General features: G+C 35.1%; 1 protein-coding gene across 2 annotated transcripts in view; it reads left to right on the top strand.

The window, feature by feature from the left end:
• The window catches only part of MAN2A1 (mannosidase alpha class 2A member 1), a 114132-nt gene extending 91565 nt beyond the window's left edge, over nt 1-22567 (top strand). For both annotated transcript variants that reach the window (XM_014258751.2, XM_005529989.3), the window contains exons 19-22: nt 828-961; nt 14376-14570; nt 19085-19195; nt 19534-22567. In XM_014258751.2, coding sequence (XP_014114226.2) covers nt 828-961; nt 14376-14570; nt 19085-19195; nt 19534-19686 — 593 coding nt within the window. In that variant the 3' untranslated portion in view covers nt 19687-22567. The remainder of the gene's footprint in view (nt 1-827; nt 962-14375; nt 14571-19084; nt 19196-19533) is intronic.
• The last annotated feature ends 2228 nt before the right edge of the window (nt 22568-24795 follow it).

Genomic DNA, 24795 nt, shown 5'->3' with positions numbered 1-24795 from the left:
TGCCTTAGTAAGCAGCCTTTTCTGGAAGCTTAAATTGAGTTCTTACTCAGGATACAAGCACTTCAGTCTTCCAGTTTTATTTAGGAAACAAGTACACTTATTTGAAGATTCAGTGTGCAAAAACTATAACAGCCTTAATTACGTGCCCCAATCTGGTTTCCTTCTGGAGATATACACTTGAGAAAAAAGTGAACTTCTTTGTCCAGGCTATGTATAATTTAACATCATGCTTAAAGCACTATTTTTTGAGTGGCCGTGCTGCAGTTCAGTACAAACTCAGAATTTCATGCTCAGTGATTATCCAGTGCAAAGTTCTTTCCTACTCCCACACGTGAAGTTATCCATACAAGAAGTGAGTATTTATACACTCCTGCTGATAGCTATTTTTCCTTCTGGCTTCAAATGTGAAACAAAAGAATGGAGTACAAGCTGAAGATAATTCTACAGAAGTTCTCTCCATACAACTGCAGCTACCTGGGGGTGATTCTTATCTTGGATGTTTGGTTACCACGTATCCTTGTTGCAAATAGTAGTTAATAGTAATAATTTTTCATATCAAACTGTTATATAAACTCTGAAAGTAAAAAAAGCTGGACATTCTGCAGAAAGGCTTGTGAAAATTTTTTTTAAGGTTATAAACAGCCACAGTCTAGTGGTATAAACTGCTTTCATTGTATGTCCTAGCAATATCAATCACTAACTCTTCCAAACTCAAGAGAAATATTATGATTTTTTAAAATAAGTTAAATTTTAGGGCAGGTTATTTATGTTTAATAGAACCCTTACATATTCTTGATACTAGTATAATCCTCATGTTGCTCTTTCAGGTCAGCTGGAAGTGATCATGGATCGTCGGCTTATGCAGGATGACAACCGTGGCCTTGGACAAGGTGTTCAAGATAACAAGATTACAGCGAATGTCTTCCGACTGCTGCTGGAAAGAAGACATGGAACAGATGTGGTAGGATTCACTGACTGGATTTTTTCTGCCAATTAAGATGTAAATATTAATTTCTGTTGCAGCAGCAAGGAACTCAGTAAAGAAATTATTCTATGAGCTGTAGAACTAAGGAAATATAGCTTCCAAGGGAGTTTTGTCATCTTGCTTGCATATTCTGATTGTAAAGACTTCATCTCTCACTATTCCTCACATAAATCCTGCAGCACCTACTTCTTCACTCACACTTCAACATACAAGTGGGGTACCATTGTGCAAGTCTCTTTTTTTGTTTTTAATTACTTTTTACTGAACAAGCTTTAAAAAGCTGCTAATTAGTGTGAGTTCTGCTTCTTAACAATGTTAACTGAGTCTAAACAAAAGCTGACAAATTGTTTCTGTTGAATGAGTAGAAAGAGAAAACCTCTTATAATTTTCTTAAGAAACTGTCACAGTGAGGGGTGGCTGCAAAAAACCTTTAGGTCCCCAGATTTCAGGGCAGAGGGTGACAAAAAAATAAATAGGAGAGGGAGTAATGGTTGGCACCAGGAAAATAACACTTTAATAAGGAATAAAAGAAAATAGGGACAATGCCCAAAAGCTGAACAACAATAACCAGGGGAGCTCTGTGGGGGTGACCAACCAAAGATGAGAACAAAGGAAGACACAATGATATAACCATAGGGGATGAACATTCTAGTAGCCTAACCATATAGGGAGCAACATTACCCAGTCTGTAACTGACCTGTAACTTATTTAACATAACACCAGAGTGGTATCTTGACTTTCAATTCAAATGAAAGATTCCCAAGGCTTCAGATAGATAGGTAGCTCCTCAGAGGCAGTAGTCAGCTGGCTCCTGTTCCTGTCCTGGCTGAATTCACAGGAAATAAGATTCAGGAGGAAATATTTAGACTCCAGACATAAAAATCTTTTCAGTTCATTATGATTCTAGGAAAGTTGAAACCATTTTGTTGTAAGTGGGTTTTTTTTCATTTGCACGTATTTCAGTTTGCCTTTTTGTATCTTAGTCTTTTGAATAACCTCAATTTTCTTTCCATTCTTTGTATTTTCTCTTTTTTTTTTTAAATCTATCGTTTTCGAGAAGGACAAAATCAAATGTACATTTTCATACTGAGAGGCAGTAGAATCATGATGACAGCACTGAGTATATTTTAAAACCGTTGCATAGCTAAAGATGAGAGGTTGTATACCAAGCTCCTAATGAATATGCAGATAAATCTGAATTAATTCTGGTTTATGATGGATATCATTAGCCACTGTGAGAGGATGATAATATCAAGCTTAAAGCTAATTTTCACCATCTAATGATTGACAGTGGTTGTTTTTCTTTCAGGTTGCACATGTTGTTATGATTTTCTAGCTCCTCATTATGTATAATGCAGACTGCATATTAACTGCATGTATCAGTGTGATGTGCAGCTACCCAAGCTAACTTGAGGTCAGCAGCAGTCTGACTGTGTCAACAAGCATTGCACAGGTTAATCCATCCTTGCAAGAGGAAACCTGCAGCAGGATCTATACTGCCACCCAAAAATTCCTTAGTACCCAGGGTAATTTGTGTTGTATTAAATTAGAATGTGGACCTGGTTATTGGACATGGAAATCTATGTTTACATTAGAAAATAATTTGAAACAACAGAAGCAGATCAAATCAGTTAGTGCCATAGTGCTTGCGGTGACATTTTGTGCAGCCTTGGTGCTTTCTGTAGAACCATAAAATAACTCACTAGTAACTCACATCTGGAACTCTTCCAGTCCAGTCCCTGCTCAATGCAATTTATTTTTGTGTCAGAACAGAGATAAAAGGTTAGTCATCCATTCAGACCATGATCAAGATGTGATGGGTTAGAGTATGGTTCCATACTTCAGGGAAGCTCCTTGGTTACTTCTTTCTAAAAGGAAACCGGTACACACACACTGAGATTGCTCTGCAAAGTAACACAGTGCCCCCTTGAGTGGAGTTGGCCACCAGTTCAATTTCAGAACAGCTGCTGCTTCAGACCAAAACACTCCATTGGAAAACATTTTGAAGTTCCCTCAGTTAGAGTAAAGGGAGCCTAAACAATTCTGTGATTCTCTAGTTAGCAGAATATTTATTTACACGTGTCTTTGCATATGTTTGCCAACTTGTTTGTGATACAAGTATCATCTCAGAAGAATAACAGTGTAATTCCCTTTCTTTGTTAAAATTCTTTGTTAAAAATTTACTGTAGATTTGAAAGATTCTGTGCAAGTTCCTGAGAATCTTTCAAAGGAGAAGAGACAGTTACATACTACAATCAAAAATTCCTGAGGTGCTTTGGAAACCTGTGTTCCACCATCTTCCTTTCCCTCTAACTCTTCATGCTGAGCTTATAATGGTTTTAAATGGCTGCAGAAGACTTTAAGGGCCATTGGTTCTTATACACTCTTGAAAGGACTTCATAGAAAGTGGAATCAGAGCTGTGGGGTGTAGGCACAGTCCAAGAGGTGCTGTTGTCCCAACTGATCCAATGTACTCAAGCCCCAGGAGCCAAGCAAGATGTTTTAAGGAAACGTTTTCTTTCTGGTGTTGTATCTGGAATTCCCCTTTCATATAGTTAGAATGTTCCAGAATTTTGTTTTTCAAAATATATCTGAACATTCATAATATTTTCTGATTCATGTTACTGTTTCAGTGTTAAAGTGGTAGTTCTCTTTCTGTTTCATTAGATGTGCAATCACACTTGTTTTTAGCCCAGTTACTCAGAAGGTAGTTGTTATAATAGCTTAAAAATAACCACGTCAGAAAAAATTATGATGGTATTATGCAGTTTATATATGTAATCAGCTACAGTGTGACTCATACACTGACCTAGATTTCGTTGTCAAGCCATATTTTATTATTGACTTCAGGAGCCACTGGAGGAGAAAGTTTTGACCATCTGACATCTTTGCCATTACAAGCTTTTCCTAGTGTTCCAGAACATATAATTCTATCTTTTCCTCAAAAACAATTCTGAAGAACAGGATGCTTTTTGCTCTTTGTGAAACTTCCCCAAAAAAGGAGAGTATGTGAAGTGTAACATGTGCAGATCTTTAAAATTCATTCAAATAATTGTGCATCACTGGTGAAATTTCTGTGGAGAGTTTTTGTTATCACAATATCTACCAAAAGTTTGTTTTCATTTATATCTCTGAAATACTTTTTTTCTCCCCCAACCCCATCCTAAGCTGTAAATTTTAATGGCAGGGTCAAACCACATGAGTGTCCTGAAGTGTAAGACTCACATGTCTAGTGGGTGGATAGGGTGAAATTCTTAATAGTTGTTGGAATTCTCAAATAGTCTATATTCTAATAGATTCTTAATCCTAGTACTACCTAGGTTTTGGCTCTTGAATTCTAGCTCAACTAATCAGTCATAAATACTCATTCAGATACTGTCTCTGCAGAAGACTTCAGGTTGATGGGTTTTGCTGAAGCTTTTTTTGGTTTTGTATTTGTGGGGAGGGAAAATACTTGGGAGGGAGGTGGTTATATTTTCTGTTTATTTGTTGTTGTTGTTTTTTTTTCCCCTAAGATGGATACTAAATGTTTATTCACAATGACAGTATTGTTTGTTAAGTGAGCTGTGTTTGTAGTAAGAACTGTCCCAATCTCATTTCACTTTACATTATACTCACCTCATTTATTGATAACTGTGTTCCTCAGGCTTCAGATGTTTTTTACTGTATTTTTCATAAAATGTCTACATACAACTTTTTCTTCTACTAGATGTAACTAATCCTTCTTATATGTTCATTTTCTTCCTGCAAGCATATTTTGGCTTGAATATCTCTGAATCATCTTCTAAGACTGTCTTTTCTTTCTTCAGATTTTTAACCAAGAACTGAATCCATGTCATTTTTAAATTAAAGGGATTAATATTTAGCTGAGAATGAAGCTGAATACAGTTTATTAATACTTGTCAAAACAGTAAATATTTCTATCTTTTTGAAAATACAGACTACTTTATATTTATTGTAAGTTTTGGAAAAATAATAATTAATATCCTGTTATTTTCTGAATCCCAGCATGTTATGACAGTATAGGAGTGAAAGAAATAGGATCTATAGAAAGTGGTAATATATTATTTCATCAAACACATAGCTGCAGAAAAGATGCCACGCCAGGCAAACATTTACTTCTTCAGATTCCTGTTTCATACATTGACTTAGTTTATTTATGTAACTGGATTTATAGACTGGGCTCAAGCAGAGAGCCAGGATTCAGTGGCTCAAATGGCTGTTACTTTTGGGGGAGGTTGTTAAGAGGAACAATAATACAGTTAATAAAATCACAAATATGTAGGAGATAATCAAACTCCATTTCTTCCACCATGTACAACTACTCTTTTTACTTACTAAATCTCTGTAAGTACCTACTTTCTCTAGAAATTTATGGTTGGTGACACAGCTATTTTTGTCTTATTATTGCGTTGCATTTGCTCCTTATTGATGTGCTTATTTATAATGCATGTGCATGTTTCTCACTGTAGCTATTTATTATACTGTGCATTGCTATGCTACATGCAACCACACCTTAACAAACATAATTAACTTGATGTTTCAAAAAAGCAGAAACTTGACATTGCTTTAATTATTACCATTTAGAAGCTTTTCCAAACTCCTGTGTGACAAGCTCAGATACTCTAAGATCATTTTTAATTGTAACTGCCACAGTGAACTCATCAAATATGTATTAAGGTTTTGGGGGTTTGTGGTGGCCATAGAAGGAAAAGACATTTCCATCTCGTTTTCACACAAAATACATCTTCTTTAGAGCCTTACCGCATATATGTAGTAAGGGCTGAACACTAATTTTGTATTTCATTTGAAGAGATATTTAGGTATATGTTACTTTCCAGTTTTGCTTGAAACACTACTTTTAATTCATTATTTCTTCTACTACAATATAATTTATTCTGTATTTCTTACGCAGGAACTTTGTGTTTGCTAATCAAGAATAATGTTTCTATCTCTCTTATCTACAAATACTATCTGTTTTCAGGCAAGCACTGCCATTGTTTTTATTTCAGGACACTTTACAGCTTCATTTCCTTCAAATTTTTTTTTTTCATGATACAGTGACAAAGATGTGTTGCAGAGAGCTTTTGAATAAAGACTGATTTGTCTACAAGCTCCATTCTTATTCTCCTGTTATGAAGCATTCTCATCCTGTAACAGGGCAGCAGACACTTGTAGCTGACTCCTGGCTTGAGTAGATACTACAGAGGACTGTCTGCCTCTGGGTTCTGGACATCCAGCTATGCCTGTCTTGGTTTGGTTTTATCTGTTCATTTGTATGTACCCATCTGTTGTCTCTGGGTAGAAAGAATTTTACCTCAGTATCATGCATAGTATAAAACCTTGGTCAGTCCACTGTTAGCTCATATAGTTCATCAAAGGACAAGGGTAGGCCTCTTTACTTTCTTTGGTGAGCTTATCTGAGCCGGTTCATTTTTATGTCTGAAATTTAAACCTTTCTGTATCACCACTTCTAGGAAGGCTTAATTCCTGCTGCAAGATCAAACTGTAGGGCAGAATCCTCCCTAAAGTAGGGAGAAAGTGCAGATCCTTCTTGCTTCTTCTTGTATTCTCACATGAAATTACTCTGGGAATAATCTCCTTGCACATTCAAGTTTCCACCAGTAGCAAGAACTTTGTATAAGGAGCAGAGTTCCAATGCCTGGTAATTAGCAGATTTCACTGTGTACTATCTGTCCTTAGCATCAGTTTTTTAAACTACTTCCTCATCAAAACTGAGCTTCAGAAAATTTCTGATCACTGTTTTCTGCCATCATTGGGAACAGGGTAAGCTCTTGCCAATCATCTGGTAAAACCTAGTACCAGGTCCCTTCCACAAGCCTAAAGTGGGGTAGTTATTTAGTCATTAAGTCCCTCCTCCTGTGCCATTATTAAGTAATACAAACACTCTAAGAAGAATTAGAAGAGAAGAAATAAAATTGATAGGAAAGGTTATAACTGAAGTATAAAATACATTTATTGCCAAAGAAACATGTCTTGTTATCTATCTGCTTTTCTGATCACTTTCATCCAGCTATTTTTATGGCTATGTATTTTTCAGCCTTAGTAACATCACCACAAATGAGGCTTAGTAAAAAGCCTCAGTTGTGGTGATGTGCTTACGGTCATGGTGACTAGATGCTTCCTTTACCATCTGCATTCTTCCATAGACCAGTGAGCAGGTGTTCTCCAAATGATCTCTTTATAGAACATGATTTCTGTTTTGGCACCTGATTGAACACTAACTTTACTAAATGCAGCACCAAAGGAACTGTGGTAAGTGGAGCAGTGGAGCACAAGCTGCTCCTGAGACCATGAAAGGGAGAAAATTAGATTGTTCCTGGTGTGAAACCCAACAAGATGAATCATCAGAAACTGCCCCAGACTAAGAAAATTATGTCTTTAAAATATTTTATTTTATTTTTTGTAAAACAAGAGGATAGCTATGGGATGTTCAGTAGAACTGACACAGGAGGGGAAGGAGAAGGATTGAGGAGTAACAAATGGAAAAAGTAGGGGTAAAAGGGGCATAAAAGGGTCTGATGAAGTCCAGTGATTGATCACCACAGTCCATTCTGGATTATTAAATCTGATTCCTGTGCAAGTACCCAACCTTTTCTGAATCTGTGTGAGCCATTAGCCAGCTTCAGGTAAGACTAGGGAACAAGCAGAATAAGAGGTTTGTGTGACAGCTATTGGAGAGATACACTATAGTCAGCGGGACCAGTACAACTGGTCTCCAGTTGCTGGCAAGACCTGCATTTTCTGTGTGTGCCTGTAAATGGCAAACTGCAAGCTGACAGGCCACAGGCCAGCTCCTGGAAGAAAGTGAAGTCTGACCTGGTGAATCATTAGGAAGCCTAAGATCCAGACCTGGATATCAGAAGGGTTTATAGTCCACATTGAGGTATCAGAGGTTGTTGAGTATTTTTATGAATCGAGGTCTAGAACTCCAGACCTGGTCAGTTGGAGGGCACAATCAGATTTGGATTGTCTGTTCTACTTCTGTTACCCAAGTGTTCTGGCAAAGGTGTTGTCTCTGTTCACATGGATGGCCATGTGTTTCCGTACATGCCTAATGGGAATAATGTGCTGGCTTTCTCCTGCATGGTCTTGGAGGAGCAGGACCACAGCAGGCTCCTATCCAGCAGCCTGGAATGAGAGGAGTCTCCTCTTGCTGGAAACTGCCAAATTTGGCTCTAGTAGACTGGGAAAAATTCATCCAGTAGAAGCAGATTTCCCTGGATTTGATTGCCTGCAACAGTCCCAGGTTTTTCCTGTGCAGTTTTAGTGCCGACTAAATACCGGTATGGAAAATACGTGGTGATTTTAGAGTCACTGAGACAACATCCAGTCTTGTGGCTATTTTATGGTGCCTCAGAATTCTCATTTCTTCTACAATCAGCCTCCAGGAACCCCTTTCAGTTAGCGTGGCAGTCATGCATTTCCAATGCATTTTTATTAACAATGGCCAAGTGAATTGATAGAAAATTTTCCATTCCCTGAGGTGAAGATATGAAATCAGATTTAATCTGCTCTCATGAGTTGACTTTTCCTGGTCTCTTCAATAGCTGTCAAAAGACCCTAAGCACTCCAGACCATGGCTCTCAATTAAAGTATTTGAAACCTATTACAAAAAAAACCAAAACCAAAAAAACCCGCTTTGATGTGCAAAAATGTAACAGAATTGATGGATTTTTAAGTGTAGAGAAAAACGTATATACAAATAACTCTAATCCTTATATTTATCTTTATTTTTGCCCCCCCCAGCATTTCAGGAATGCCAAATGCTCTGGTATAGCAGAAAATAATTTGGCATCAGTATTCTTGTTTACAGTCTTTTTAAGATTCCAGGATATCTGCTTGTTCAGTACTTATATTTGTGACTGTCATTTCTGTTGCAAGTTACCCAGGCTTTCCTAAAAATCTATTTAGTCTAAGCTTGGATTTTTTTACAGAGATTACCTGAAGATTTTTCTGCTGAAGATTTTTGTGCAGCTTTAAGGTCTTAGATGTTCAGAATCCCAAGGCACAGAGAAGATCTTCCTATGACCCTATTTGATTTCCATGCAAAATTTCCTTCTGCAAACACCAGCTATTTTCAAAACTGCTTGAAGTCTTGGTCACTGTTTTCTTTGTCAGATGCTCACATTATCCTTGCACTCTTGGACACCAAAAGGGAATGACTCAGCTCAGAAGAATTAATCCAGTTTATGTCCGTCATTAATTGCTGTTTGTTGTATTAGGGGTGTAAGATCCATTGTCTTCCTTCCTTCTGAAAATGACTAGGAGTTGTTACAGACATGTGAAAATCTAGCTTCAGGTGTCAACCTTAGAGGAAAGGGAATGAATCACCCATATCTGCAGGATTTTCAGATCTTCTCAGACTTTGATTATTCTTTTTGCATTACAGTGTGCAACTTTGAATTAATTTAAAGCAAGAACATCTGATTTTCACTTGGTGAGATAACAGCCAGACAGTCTTGCATGCAAAGCCTATTACTAAGTTGAAGCCATTTATTACTTAATGTCAATTTAATGAACTAGACTAGTGTCAGTCTGAAACAAAACCTGAATTTCTCTTCTAAGTTGTGAGCCTTAGGGCAATGTGTGTATAGAACAACATGCAATTTTCTCATTCTCTTCCTGCTTAGAGACTCCGCCTTCCACAAGTGGGGAGCCACTGTAGTTAAGGATTCAAACTGTTTGCATTTGGTGAAAAATGTGTGTAATTTTAAAGTGTAGACATCTGCTCTTATTTAATCTGCCCTTAAACCCTGTCAGTTATTTTTGTCACATGTTGTAAACCTGTAATTCACATCATCAGTGATGTTGTCTGCTGTTTGTTTCTCACCTATGAGCAGCCTAGCACAGTATTACAGAATCAATTTCTTGTATAGAAGCAGCATCACATCAAACATACTGATGGATTTTCAGTCTTTGAATTGTACAGAAAGAAACAATTTTTTTTCCTGATTTTGCCTTTAGAATCCTTTGACTCACATTCTTGATTGCTGTCAGTTGCTAGTTTATGATTAGGATATTTAAAAATACTGTCTCCATATGCTTTGGTAATAAAGATGTTCTGGAAAGTGTTTTTGCTCCACAAATTAAATTTTTAAGTCCAGAAATATTCTCCTTTGAAATGTGCTGCCCATTGGTTTTCTGAATCTGTTAGAGAGAAGGTTGATAAAAATTGTCCTAACACAACATGAAAGAGAATGAGAAACTTTTTCTTTCCAGCAATAATCCAAGTGGTTTGTTATCAGACTATTTTAGTCTGCATCCCTTGATTTAGCAGGCCCAGAATTCTACCTGTTTCCAGTTTTATTTGATTGTTCATACACACTGAGTCAGTATGCCCATTTCAGCGTGTTATAATTGGTAGTGTGGATGCCAGTGGGGGTTTACTGTTATAATTAATGTGTTTTTGGTGACTTTGTCATTGCAGAGAGGAGTCTAGAGGAGGAGAAAACAGTCAAGATAATGTGATTTGATAAGCTGTCTGCTTTAGTTTCCTTTCCTTGGTTTTATATGGGAAATTTTAGATATACTTGTCTGCGTTGAAAAGTTCATTGGTTCTCCATTAGCTAAATTGGTGTCCGATTATCAACTTCTTCAGCTTTACTTTCTTCTCTATGAATTCTCTATGAATTTTCCATTGCTGTCTTCTGTTCAATTACTAAATGATTTCTGAAGAGTCTAATTAGTATTTCCCCTCTCTAATTGAAGACCTTAGTTACTGAATTTAAGCTCTTGCCAGAAAACCCTCTGAGTCTTGGAGGCAGAGTGACTTTTTACCCAGGCAGCGGGCAGCGCAGGAAATAGAGCAGTGGCAGTGGTCTCTGCAGGGGGGAGCAGCAGAGAACACCAAATTTCATGGAAATGGTGAAGAAGGGCAAAGCAGGTGTGGGCAGGGAAGCAGGACCACAGAGTTGAAAAGCCCAAGGAGGGGAGGAGGGTCAAGCTGACCCTCTGAGTGAGCTCCTGATCCTTCCAAGAAACCCAAAGCAAATAGGCACTCCCTTGTGTTGTAGTTGCCTGCTTTTGTGTGCTAAAGTCCCTCCCACAGCCCAATTTCCCAGGCATTTTTTCCCATACTTACGTGCATCTGCCCCACTGCCGAGTGGCGGGGGATCACTCACAGCCCAATCCTGGAAGTTTCCTCTGCCCTGATCAGCTGCCAGGAGAAGCCTCCCTGGGGAACAGGGTTGCCAGCACATGTACAGCCCCTATAGGAATCCTTCAGCTGAGGTATAATGTATGTTGAGGCATAAATAAAAATCAGATTGGTCCCCTTCATCCATCCCTGCCTGTGGCAGAAGGATTGGAACAAGTTGACTGTTAACTCCTTTCCAACCCAAGCTTTCCATTATTTCCATGATTATCAATGAAATAGATAATTTCTGATATAAAGGAACTTTTTATATTTCTATAAATTATTTAATATTTTATTTATTATATAAATATAATTTTATATTTATAATTATATACATAATGTTATAATTTCATACTATTTATATTCGTAAAACTTGTTGCAAATTGTGATCTAATATTAAATTGGATTATGGCTTGTGTCTCCTCAAAACTGAAAATTTAGAATTATTCACGTTACTTTTAATGACAAGGGAAGATTAAATGAGAATCCACTTAAGTCTATTATTTTTGGGTTTTTTGTTGGTTTTTTTTTTACATTTACATCCATTTATGTCTACTGCATATTCAAGTTGTGTTTCAACACAGTTTCCAATTGGATAACTGTATATGGATGTACTGTAAGATGGTTAAAAAGGCAGTATTTGCTTTGATTTGAGCTCATTAAGCCAGCACATCATCATCTGGCTTTCATCAGATTCTTGCCAGTACTTAACATTTGTAAGGCTGCCAGAGGAGCTCCATTCACACTTTGAGTGATAAATGCTGTCATGGAAATAGAGGAAATAATGTCACTTTTGAAAGAGCAATACTTTAATTAGATTAGGACTGTGGGACTACCTCTTCTAATGCAGCATCAGCAGGGTGCTGCTGAAAGCCATCCACATGGTGAAGGTGTGCACAGAGTAATTATTCTTCCCATTACATTGTTTGTGTGTGCACACCCTTCTCATCTCTCTTTCCAGACAGTCCTGTTTAAATTCTGGATCACCAGACTTGAGGGGAAAGACATACTCCAACCCTTGCACGATTGTGATGTGCCTAGCGGAGAGTGTGATTTGAAGAGCCCCTTCGCAGACTTCTGTGAAAGCATTGTCTTCACCATGTTTGCAAAACCCTTTTTCCCTTGATCTCCTGGCAGCTCTTGACCTTCTGTATGCTCCATTCCCATTGCTGTTACACAGATTTAGTGAATGACTTTTTCTGCTGGTGCAATCATCCAGAACTGACTGTTGTTCCAGATGTGGGAATACAAGATTCATTATAAAATCTCCACCTAAGTCTTAGTTCCAAAGTGGAAAATGCATAAGAACAATGTTCCTGCCTGTGATACCACATTCAGGTGCAGTGGGAGAAAAAATGGACTAATTTGAATTAGTTCTGAACCTAGCATTTACCAGTCCTTCAAGGCTGTGCTTATTGAAATATTTTGTTCTAAATATTATAAAAGGATGAATAGGTTATTTTTCTGATTCATTTGTGAATGAAGACCTAATTTTAAGTTCTCAGATGCAAGCAATCAAATTACAGGGGAAAAAATAAGAAGGTGAAAGATGAGAAAACAAATGGCAATTAAATGTTTTGACAGACTTTACCACTTCTATGGCAACAGAGTGAAGAGTGTTCCTTTTGGGGTAGAAAAAGGAACTCTGAAAGAACATGGATCTGCACATTTTCCCTGTATATAGGGAGGGCATGCATTCAGACAGTTGAATGGAAGACTTTTAGATTAAACTGTACATAGAGCAAGCTTGCTCATACTGTAATTAGAACAGAAGAAAATAATGGCATGGAAGTCTACCAGTAACGCTGAACTTCTCAAGGTAATGGAAAAAAAAAAATCAAGGCTAAACTGAGGAATTAGACTCAATACTGATTAGAGACTCCCTAAAATAGCACATGGAATTCAGTATAAATAAATGCAATGAGACATATGGAGGAGCAATCCTCTACAACAATCCACTGTTAGCATTTGGCGGTCATAATATATTCTTAAAAATACTAAGCCTCAATGCCTAGTTGATACCAAAGAGCAGAGTGTTACTTATTAATAAGGAAAGCACCAAGAATAAAAGAGAATTACCATCTTGCATTGATTCAGGCCTGGAATATTTTGAATTTCTTCACTGTCATCTCTATTTTGTGCTACTGCAGAGATACAAATAAATATGCATACATGCATACACACCCCAAGACAGAAATTACTGTTATGGTTGTCTGTTGTAAGGTGAAAAATAATCTTCCCCTTTGCTTTAAGTGTCTCCCTTTTGTTTTTTAATTCAATGTTTCCAGCCTATCATAAAGTGCAAATTTAATGTATCTGTGCTTAAGATACTATATTTTCAATAAACTTACTGCAAAGTTTTCACTAAATATCACCAACAAGCAGGGATTGATCTGATTAAGTATGCAAGGGAAAAATAAGAGCAAAAGAAGTTTTCAATTCCATTTCTACTCTTATCATCACTGACATTCTAAAATAGAAATTGCCTTTTAAAGTTCTTTTGTTTTCTTATCTTGGCTTCTCTGGAGCTTTAACTGGTTGTTGTGAATATGTAAGATTTGGTCATCTCAGGTTTGTAAGGCAGCCTCTGCAGCCAAGTGAAAACACTGCAAATATGAAACTTTGGAAAGTACAAAATTTGTAAAATCTTTGGACAATATACCTTTGGTTCCTGCTGGTGTGACACTGAAATAAAATTTTTGGAAGAAATCTTTTGCAATACAGACCAAGACAAAGATGCTAGCTGCTATTTCTTCCAGTGAATCATTTGAGGTAAATAGATTTAAAATAGGAAGTGGGATTTGGGATACAAGTTGGAGAAATCAAGAAATACAGGTCAGAAGATGATGTGGAAAAGGAGACCTGCAAAAGGCTGTCTGCCTCTTCACATAGAAAGAGATACTGAATAAATAGGAGCAACTCACTTAAGTAGTTACTAATTTTTTTCTCTGAACTGTACTGGAGAAACATCAGGGGCTAACACAGAAACACAAGGAATGCTGTAAAATTTGGTGTCATCCTAATTTTGAAAGATTTTTGTTTATAAAAAAAAGTAAGTATTCCTATTAACAGAAGAAAATTAGTGCATTATCAAAAGTTTCCAAAAGTTGAATGGGCAGCCTAGAAATTAAAATTTTCTATGTAATTATTGGAATAATGTATAAAGTAAGTGGGTTTCAAAATTTAGATGTGGTAATATGTTATCTTGAATCATTCTTTTATATTTTGCAGAATGAAGAGAAGGCACCAGTCAGTTTTCCATCACTTCTTAGCCATATGACTTCTCTTTTCTTAAATCATCCTGTAATTCCAATGACAACAAATGCAGATTCAGGTGTCCCAGAGCTGATAAATACTTTTTCTCCACTGATGTCATCCATGCCTTGTGACATGCATATTGTCAATCTGAGAACAATCCAAGCAAAGGTAAGGTCAAACCACTGGTTTTTATGAGCAAACATGTGATAAAGCTTATTAATATAGTCAAATAATTTATTCTTGTAAAGTACCTTGTGGGCAGCTTTATATGATAAACTACAATGTGATTACAAGCTTTCGGTAATTCCACAAGAGCTGGAGACTTGTGTCTGTTTGAGTGACATGAAATGAAGGGATTGTTTTCTTCACAAGGTATTAATATGCATAGTGCAGGATTCTATCTCTGGAGGAGGTATATTTCAATAAATTCCCAAAATTTAAGAGAGAACCATTCATATACCTCAGCCTTTTCTGTATTAGAAGAATTCAATTTAAGGCCATTAGAGTTTCTTCTGGGTATGTTTTTAAGAAAGAGTATAGTTTTAACCCAAATTTTATTGGTAAAATGGTTTTAAGCTTAATTACAAGACCTAATTTAGTTATTCTAACAGGATCTCATGATTGGTTCCTGTGAAAACATTCTCTGTTAGGCAAACCAAAACTAAATCAAAACAAACAAAACCCAGACATCTAACCACCACCAAAAAACCAAACCAACAAACAAAATACCAACAAAAAAGTCAAACAAAAAAAAGGCTCTTCTGTACTGAGTGTTGAAAAACACTTTCCTTCAGAGGAAACAAAGGTATGTAACCACCAGAGTTTAATTTTCCCTTTGATTAACTGAAGGACTGGCACTAATTTTACATTCTTTTCATGCCAACTGTTCTATAAACTATTTTCAGTTTTTCAGCTCCTTTTAAAATGTGATTATGTTAGCTTTATGTTGTACTGCAGTGCTATTCACCAATGCTGCTACCACAGTGAAATCCCTGTTTAATTCTGCCATACTTAGATACAAACGATTTATCCCTTTTCCTCTAGAGTCTCCATGATGGCTGATCTTGTCTGTATTAACATCAGATTATATTCTGTTTAATCTGTTCTTCATTCTGTCTTAATCTGTATTTTAAAACTTCAACAATATTTGCTTTCTCATGCTTTCTCTGTAAGTAGTTCAATCTTGTGTTAGCTCCTTCAGCTGTGACTGGTTCTTATTTTGAATTTCAAAGTGGAAAATCTCTTGATTTTGTAGGTGTTGTGCCTTTGAAAAGTTAGGAAGAAGCCTGATACTAAATTAAATCTTCATGTGAAGTGAATATTTCATACTTCACTGTGTATATTTTCATTTACATCAACCAGCTCAGCATCACAGGTTTACTTCAACACACCAAATTCAGGGGCAGACTCTTCATGAACATATTCCTTGTCTCTTCTTGAGGTGTAAATCCATCCTCTTGTTTGTATGATCTGGGGATGAAAGCTGTGAAAAGACAGGCTTGCTCAGTGTCTGCTTTTTTAATTCAACGTTACTACTTGTAAGTGAATTGTCTGATTTTATCTGGGCTGTTCTGGCCCCACTGTTCCAACTGATATAGGACTGTTTGAGGCTATGATCTCTTCCCTGTCCACAGCTGTGTGTTTCATTGATTGCTGATTGACAGCTCTTGAGTTTGTAGCATTAATATGTCCACTTCAAAGTGAAAGCTTACAGCAGTCAGAGGACAGGAAAACTGTCATTATAGATGCAGAATGTTCTTCCCCACAGCAAAACTGGTGCTATGCCTTGTAAATAATTCTGTAAATCTCTTCTCATTTTCTGCATCCTTTCTCTAGCTTTCAAGAATTTGAATGACAAGTGACGTAATGCTGGCTAATTGACACAATGAATTTTTCTTCCAGTGATATACGCCTCACCATTGCTTAAACTGTTGAAGCTGATTTTCTATAATCCATTACAATTTCAGATTAGAGCGTACCAAATTTAAAAAAAAAGAAAAAGTTAATATTTAAAGTAGAAATCAGAAAGAATATTGTTATTGTTGTAAGATATCTCATTTTGTCATGGAAGCGTCCAATTCATTGGGATTACAACGTTTAAAGATCTTTTTTCTTAATAGAACTCCAGGTTTTGAGAAATCAGAAACACATTTTACCTGATGTAAATAAACTGGGACTCAAGATCTAGAACAAAGTAGATTTGTCCCTTTATACTAACAGAAATGACATAAATTTGCCATATTGCAAAAACCTTGCAGTGTGTGTCTATTAACTTACAGTAGTTAAATTTTAAAAAAAGTTAAAAAAATTAAAAATTTAAAAGAGTTTAAACATTTTTTTCTTGCTCATCAAAATTTTAGCAGGATTGCCCTGGGATACTGGTTATGAGAAAGTCTAACAATTTTCTTATAAGGCCACATTTTAATTCTCAGAGATCAAAATAAAATCAAACTTTGTCAGCTCTTCTAAGAAAGCTAGTTAGTGTGTTTGGGGATGTTTTTCTTGAAAAACAGTGCAGTAAAGTTTTACAAGGTTAAGAATGTTGCTATTTGTTGAGAATTGAGGAGTTTGTTACAGGTTTTCATGAAGTTAGCTTGGTCATGTTTAGAAGATGTAGGTAAGTTCATCCTTGCTCAGACATTCATTAACCTTAAATGTACTTAATCTAATTTACCTAGAGATGATACAAGAACAGGTAAGTTAAAGTGGATGTGGAGGCTGTGACAACGTAATCTGTCTTTCAGCTGCTTTGATAATGAGTTAGAACAGATTTATTTTTTGCACAGGGTTGCTATGTGCATGGTAGAAGGTGGAGTACTAAATCATAGATATTTATACTGACCAAAGCACTTTTACTCAGAATGACATTAATTGTTTGTTACCTTTTTGTTTTAAAACTTTTGAATCTTAATTAAGATAATATTTAATTCTAAAAAATTGGGAGATGAAATATTCATGCCATCATTTGAAATGCATGCATGCATTTTTTATGCAGATTACTAAAAGATAATTTAAGTGAATTAGAGGAAGTGTTGATACCCATTACTGGCTTGTCATTTCTATCATTAACTTACCCCACAGGAAGTCAGGCTTTTTCAGTATGAATTTTAATGTTTCACTAATCTGATGTTTAGGCAGACGGTATTATTTTGTGTGCATAAAAATATCTACTTTTGAGTGCAACACTGTCACATCAGTGACAATGAAAACCAAGTCAGGTGTTTCATAGTACGAGGGGGAAAATATCACAGCTATTACCTTACTTCATGTGAAAGTGGTACCACTGTTCCAGTGAACTTCTTTTGCCATCAGTGTTTATGTATACTGGAAACTTCTTTCATATGCTGAATGTAGGCACTATTCATAAATTAAAGAGTTGATTTTTGGTGGTTATAATCTATTGTTCACAGAATCTTTTCAAACTGAGTTTTATACGTGATTTGTAAACTATGCAAAGTTTCTAACGTTCAGTTTTTTGCTAAAAAATATCTCATTTCAACTCCAAATACTACTGAGTAAATTTTTTACTATTTTAAATTAGCAACTTAAACCCACAAAGCTTATATTTTTATTATTGTATGAACTTTATACTATGAATTTGTTGTACTCTGATTCTTTGTCATGCTAGGTTTCAAAAAAGCTGGTACAAGCTGATCTACATCTCCTTTATGGAAAGAAATTAGCATGCAAAATCTGTTAGATGAAGACCTCTTGTTTGGTACACCTTCAGGAGCTAATGCATCACAGAGTGCCTAATGCTTGCTGGCATTGCTTTCTCCAAGCAATAGATACATCCTGCAGCACCAAAATGAACCTAACTCATGGCAGATGCTTTTGTGAAAAAGCACCAGTGTAAGAGCAAGTAAACCAGAAACAAGCAAGAGAAAAATAGCCTGAAGAACTAGCATGGCTTCGGATAGAACCACCCTTTTTGTGCTCTTATTAGATATATATAATAAAATTAAGAGCTGAAGAATGTAAAACAACAATAAAAAAAGAAATAATGTAATTCGTCGTAGTAAATAAGTGGCTACAGTGATTGTAGGGGTGCAGCCAGAAGAAAGATATTGAGGGGCTGGAGCATGTCCAGGGGAGGCCACTGGATCTGAAGAGGGTGTGGAGCACAAATCCAGTGAGGAACAGCTTACTCTTTAATATCTGTTGAGGCTCAAAAGCACTGAATATCTTAGAAATAAACATAACATTTATTTCATATATGTATTTCAGTGTACATTTTTCTGTATACCTTAAGCTGAGATCAGTTCTGCTACATGAAAGTTTGTTCAGCATAATCCCATTGAATAAGTAAAACTGCATACAGTAGTTAGCATATGATTTCTAGTTTGTTTTCTGTTTTGCCATATAATTTTTGTGGGAAGCCATTTAATACAGGTATGATAGCTACACTTCAGTCCTGACTCTGTACATGTGTATCTGTTGACCTTTAAATTCAATGACTTATGTTTATATTCTGTAGTACATTGCATGTTTCAACTCTTTACCATTTAGTTCTTTCTTTGTTTAGCTTCATAAAATTTGAAAAGAACCATGACAGTTCAATCGAGGCTGAACCTTTTTTAAGGCGTAAATGTAACATCTGCTATATGATAATATTTTTCATGTTATGAAATGTCTTCCTGACTGATACTTTGTGAGTAATCTTCTGTAGTGTTTGTTTGTAGGTAGATACCAAACCATCTGATGAAGCTGCTCTGATTCTTCACAGAAAGGGATTTGATTGTAGATTTTCAAACAGAGGCATGGGTCTTCTCTGTTCCACTACTCAGGGAAAGGTATGGTTATTAATCTATAGGAACTTTTAAATAAAATTTTGAAATAGGTTTGGGATTTTCTTTGGGGGGAAGAGTAAATATAACGTTGTTTAAAACAAGATTTCAAATCCAAATATTTCTAGTACTTTTTGAATATTCTAATTAAATTACATTGAAATATAGCAAGTAAATACTGTCTAAAAAGGTCTAAATTATGGTACAGTATTTAATTATGATATTTAAAAATATTCAAAATGGCATGAGAATTTCTTTGCTGGTTCCTGCAAGGAGCTCTGCAATTTTAAGGTATTTACTGCTTTTTCTAAATGTAGGTTTTTGTTTTTTTTTTTCCCCTCCAGATAAAGGTGCATAAACTCTTTAGCAAATTCAGAGTGGAAAGTCTTACACCCACATCATTATCTTTGATGCATTCACCTCCAGATGCCAGAAATATAAGTGAAATAAATATGAGTTCTATGGAGATAAATACGTTCCGGATTCGGCTGAGATGAAATTCTGCTTTAATACTGAGATAGAGAAGAGTCTGCAAATGTATCTCCTCTGAGTTTCCTGTGCAATAAGAGGCACATTAATGTTATTCCAGCTTCTGGATACTGTGAGAAGAAGATGCATTCTATAATTTTTTTTTTTTTTTTTTACCAACACAATGAAAAGCCATGTTGCAAGCAACTTTTTTTTTTCTGGTCAGGTTTTTTTCCCCATAAAATAGCAACATCATGATCAGTTAATACAACAAGTGAAGAAATTTCTATGGATGTTAACCTCTCAACAGATTAAATCTCAGGTTAAATGCTAATTAATGATGTTTCTGGTATTTTAATTTTCTTAAATAGGGGATTGGATTTTAAACAGCCTTCTTTTCCTGATTCTTGATTAATTTATGTACAAATAACTCAGTGTAGAAAGTCCTGATGCAGCTTGGAAATAAAATGGAATAAAATGCTCCTGTGTACTAGCTAATGTCCAAATATTTGCAATCATTTATATAAATGATAATAATCTCAATTTATTCCACAATTAATTTCAATTTATTCAATACAAAGGGGATTATTAATTGTGGTAAAATGAAAGCCTGCAGTACTTGTGATAAGTGATGGTAGATTTTAATACTTCTACCATTCACCTGAGTTATGTAAATAGAAAAACATGAATCTACAAAGTAATTTTGCAATGGAAATGTTTAATAAAACTCCCATTTTGTTACTTGACACACTGGGATATGTGCAATTATTCCATTACCATGATGAGAAATGTCCATAATTGTCATGAATACAAGATTTTTTATAAAACTCATTTAGATACCAGTGTTCTCTGAAATGAGTTTTCTATTTCAAGATTACCACATCAAAATAAATGTGCCTTATTTTTTGATATGTCTTGTTACAATTTTGGTGTCTATGTTAATGTTTTTGGGGAAAAGGTAGTTTATATAATATTTAAGCTGTGTATCTCCTATTGGACAATGTTGGCCACACTGATCTATGTACTCCTGCACCAAGTTTGTGCTATCTTATTCTGAACATTTTGACTAATTGAATGTATTAATATGATGTCATGACATGAAACACCAACAAAAAAAGAATTCCTGTAGAAGCTAAATTCAACTGCTTTCAAGAAAATTGCAGCTTGATGCAGAGAGTTGATAGTAAGCAAGATATAGTTTGCAAACCCATCAAGAAATGTGCTTGCATGTCACAGACTGTAGTGACCTGTTAATTCCAAATCATGTGCCTATATTTTAAACAACATTTTACAAACTTGCAACCTCACTTACATTGCCAGTGTTCATGTTACTGAAGAATGGAGACTTTGCTTTTTCCCATAATAATTCATATTTAGTATCTAAGCCATCCAAGTGTGAAAAGTATTTCCCTAAGTAGAGCTGCTGTTTACAGTTACTATATATAAACATTCACTTGAGTATGATCCCATTTTATAGCCTTCATTTATTTTCATAGCTTGTTCTTCTATCTCTTGCTTATGCTTTACTTTTCCATACCTTGTTGCTTATCCTTAATAGTAATGCATGAAAAGTCCTCATAACTGGTAAAAAGATGTGCTAACTCTTAATATTGCTTCCTGTATTTAATTTCATCCTGTTGTTCAACAATTATATCAAAAATCAAAGTCTATCAAATTATTTCATGTAGCTACAGGCTATCTGAAAAGAAAATGAAAGTCAGACTTTGATTTTATGTATTGTCAGAGGTTGGATCTCTGTTGAGATTGTGTAGATTTTCTTAATTCAATCTACTGTGTGTTTTGTAATAATGGGAATACTTTAGTAGGATCTGGTGCAAGTTACATCAAGAATATAGGAACCACTAACCACAAATGGAAGAATCAGATAGATCCAATAAGTGGATGTTTTCATGCAATAAACATGTACTGTAACTTTTCTTAGAAAGAATATTTGAAAATGCTGGGTTTTGTTGGAACTCAAAGCTTAGTAGACTTGCCAGCAGAAATTTCTCATAACATTTATTTTCTTGCTTCTTCAGGATGAAAATGTTTAAGAGTCTCTTATGTGTTCTGTGCAAGAAAACATTCAAAATACTATTTCAGTTTTGCTAGGCAGAAAAGGAAAATTTTGATGCAATAAAATTTTAAAGTATTTTGCCTCTTGGAATTGCTTTGAAAAATTCTTCATATACTTTTCTTTACTTTTATCATCAGCTGTACAATCATGATGCCTGAATCTTCCTTAACCAGCAGATGTAATCCTTGTCCTTTATTTTGCTTTTTTATTTTCATTTTTTGGGTTTTTTTTTTTTTGTGTAATGACAGCTTTCAATTTCCTAAATTCCTTAACTAAATCAAAACCCCAGTCAAAGTCTCAAAAATAATTTTCCCAGAATTGATTCAGAATGCTGCTGTTGATGAGGTTGTGTTTTTATTGGCTTGGGTTTTTGTTGGATTTCTGTGGGGTTTTTTTGTTTGTTTGTTTTGTTTGTTTTTGGGGTTTTTTGTATGAGTCTTAATTAATTCTTAGGCTGTCTTTTTGTGAATTGGCCATCTAATTAAATGTTATTATTTTGGATATTTTTCTCTCTTTATAGCTGCTGGGCTTGTAGCTATTGGTTAAGAGAAACAAGCATCTTTACCTTGCCAGTATGATTTTAAATGCAATGCTGTATAAGAAATGGCTTAAAACCTTGTAATTACTTTCCATATGAGAGTTGTATCTGTTCTGATTTTATGGTTTGGGGTTTTTTTACATTCCTTTATCTTAATTTTCTTTGGTTTACTTGCTCATATTGTCTGGAACAAACTGATTTCAGCAGAAGGTTTTTGATATTTTCTCTTGGAAGGTTTTATATCTTATGGGGATATGTAAAATAAGATCTCTAATAAAAGGTAATGTTATTGTGAGATGTGGTCAGCGTCATTAATGCCTTGGCTTTAACAAATTTTAATTTATTTTTTTTTAAATGAGAGAAACAACAAACATAACTTCTTTGAAAGGGTTCATATATCAGTATCTGTTGGGAATGAGAGTTATCTCTAGTGAGATGAACTCCTGATCAAAGGTGCAATCTATTTCACAACTGCCAAACAGAAGAGGATAGGTGCTAATTTTAGAGATGTAAACATGTGAGATTACACTGTGTGTGAAGGAAATGGGCAGCTCTTTTGCAAAGGAAGTCATGCATTGACTTCATAGAAAATATTAGAAGGTTTAAAATTCTAGAATTTTTTTTTTTTTACTTGAATTAATGTTTCTCTTTGAAACATTTGGGAGAGATGAAATGGAAGCTGTTCTTGAAAATTAACAAACACACCATTAGAACATAGCAAGTCAAAATAATAGTTCAACTGTAATTAGACTGAACATTTTTTTAAAAATTATATAATGCTGATATAATGTTCTGTAATTGCACAGGGCATGTTAAACAGGCATAGATGTTTTACAGGTTTGCTTCCCAAAGTGGTGGTAGAGCTTGAACATAATGATTTGCAAAGAAAATAAAGCATAAATTTCAGTCAGTGCCTGGGGCTATTTGATATTTGTCTGGATAATCTTAACTTTATATATAAAAGCAAACATATACACACACAAAGTAAATACCCATAATTTTAAAGCTGATGTTTCAAGATAAAACCTGAAAATGTTTTAACAGGCAGCAATGGGTATGGGTCTAATTTAAAGTAACCCTTCATCATTTTAAGGTCATCCTGTTTTGGAATCAATTAATCTCAGCATGGCCATGTAGACAGAATATATTCCACTAATTCCAGTAACCAATAATGTATTCTTTTACTGTATGAAATTATACTAACTGTATTTGATGTATGTCTGTGCATTGTGTTTTAAAAAAACATGCAGGATCTATCTGTCTTTACTTATAGTGACACTGTTTCTCAGATTTAGTGGGTTATTTGACTCATGATGGATTATATATATATCTGTGATACAATAGAAAATACAGATTCGGTCATTGTCCCTTTTTATTTTAGGATAACTACTTTGTCATAATACAATGAATTTCAAAAATCAGCCAAAGGTATTAATTTTGTCTTCTAAAAGAGGAAACATATAAAAATAATACGTTGTCTAGAATAAGCTCAAGTCAATAGAGAATTATTGGGATTTTTCAGACAGTTCTATTACTGACAAAAAGTTTGTCTCAAATTTCTCTGTAAATTAAAATATTAAATTGTAGACCTGACAATCTTTCAATTTACATATTTTATGAACTAATAGATATTTAAAGTCTATATTGCATCATCTAATCTTTGTACACCAGAATTTCTGTGGAGCATTGGTAGTGTATGACTTCCATTACTCCCTTTAGGTAAATCATTTAATAGCACTAAGAGTGCTAGATATTTTTAAAAATATCCATCATTTATATGAAATTGTGCTGTTTGTACTGTAAAGGCAAGAACATTTTTGATTATACACTTCAGATCTTCAAGTTACAGGATGACCAAATGGTCCTGAAATGAAGAGTGTGTTATATCATGATATTGAGGAAGAGAAAAAGGGAGAATGGCACGGAAGCTCATTCAAGTGGATTTTCAGGTGTGTATTTCTGAGGAGCAGACCAATGATGTGAGGCAGTTCTGGCAAGCAAGGCGTGCACATCATTTGCATGATCATTGATGTAGACTTAAACCTCTAACCTACCTTCCAGAAGTCCTGGATATGTTCAGAATTAATAATTAACTGTCTTGCCATTTAAAATGTCTAACGAAGACAAAAATAGATCTTAGTAAGCCATGCTGTCTGAACCACTTGCAGTTGTGTAGAGACACACAGCTTTGCAAACACAAGATGACCTTTTTTCAAAAAACACTTTAATACCCATGGCAGTGAAAATATGTATTATCTGTGTTCTCTATTGTTTTGAATTATTTAAAATTGTATTTATTTTACAAGATAAATAAACAATACAAGCTTAATGGAAGCAATTCAGATTGACAATGATGGTGTCAAAAGATTGAATACAGCTGTTACAGACATTCTTAATGGAGCATGTTAGAGAAAAGTCCTTCAAGCATATAAAGAATTAGGATTTTGACAATGAACAAATCAGTCTCATTGCTTTTTCTTGTATCTTGGTAAGTGAAATCTACTGACTTGGCTAGTAGACATG

Source organism: Pseudopodoces humilis, chromosome 4, assembly GCF_049639895.1.
Source record: "Pseudopodoces humilis isolate 2021_Gansu_Grassland_sample_001 chromosome 4, ASM4963989v1, whole genome shotgun sequence".
Classification (NCBI taxonomy): domain Eukaryota; kingdom Metazoa; phylum Chordata; class Aves; order Passeriformes; family Paridae; genus Pseudopodoces; species Pseudopodoces humilis.
Note: the sequence above shows the minus strand (reverse complement) of the source record. Positions and strands in the feature narration are given on the sequence as shown.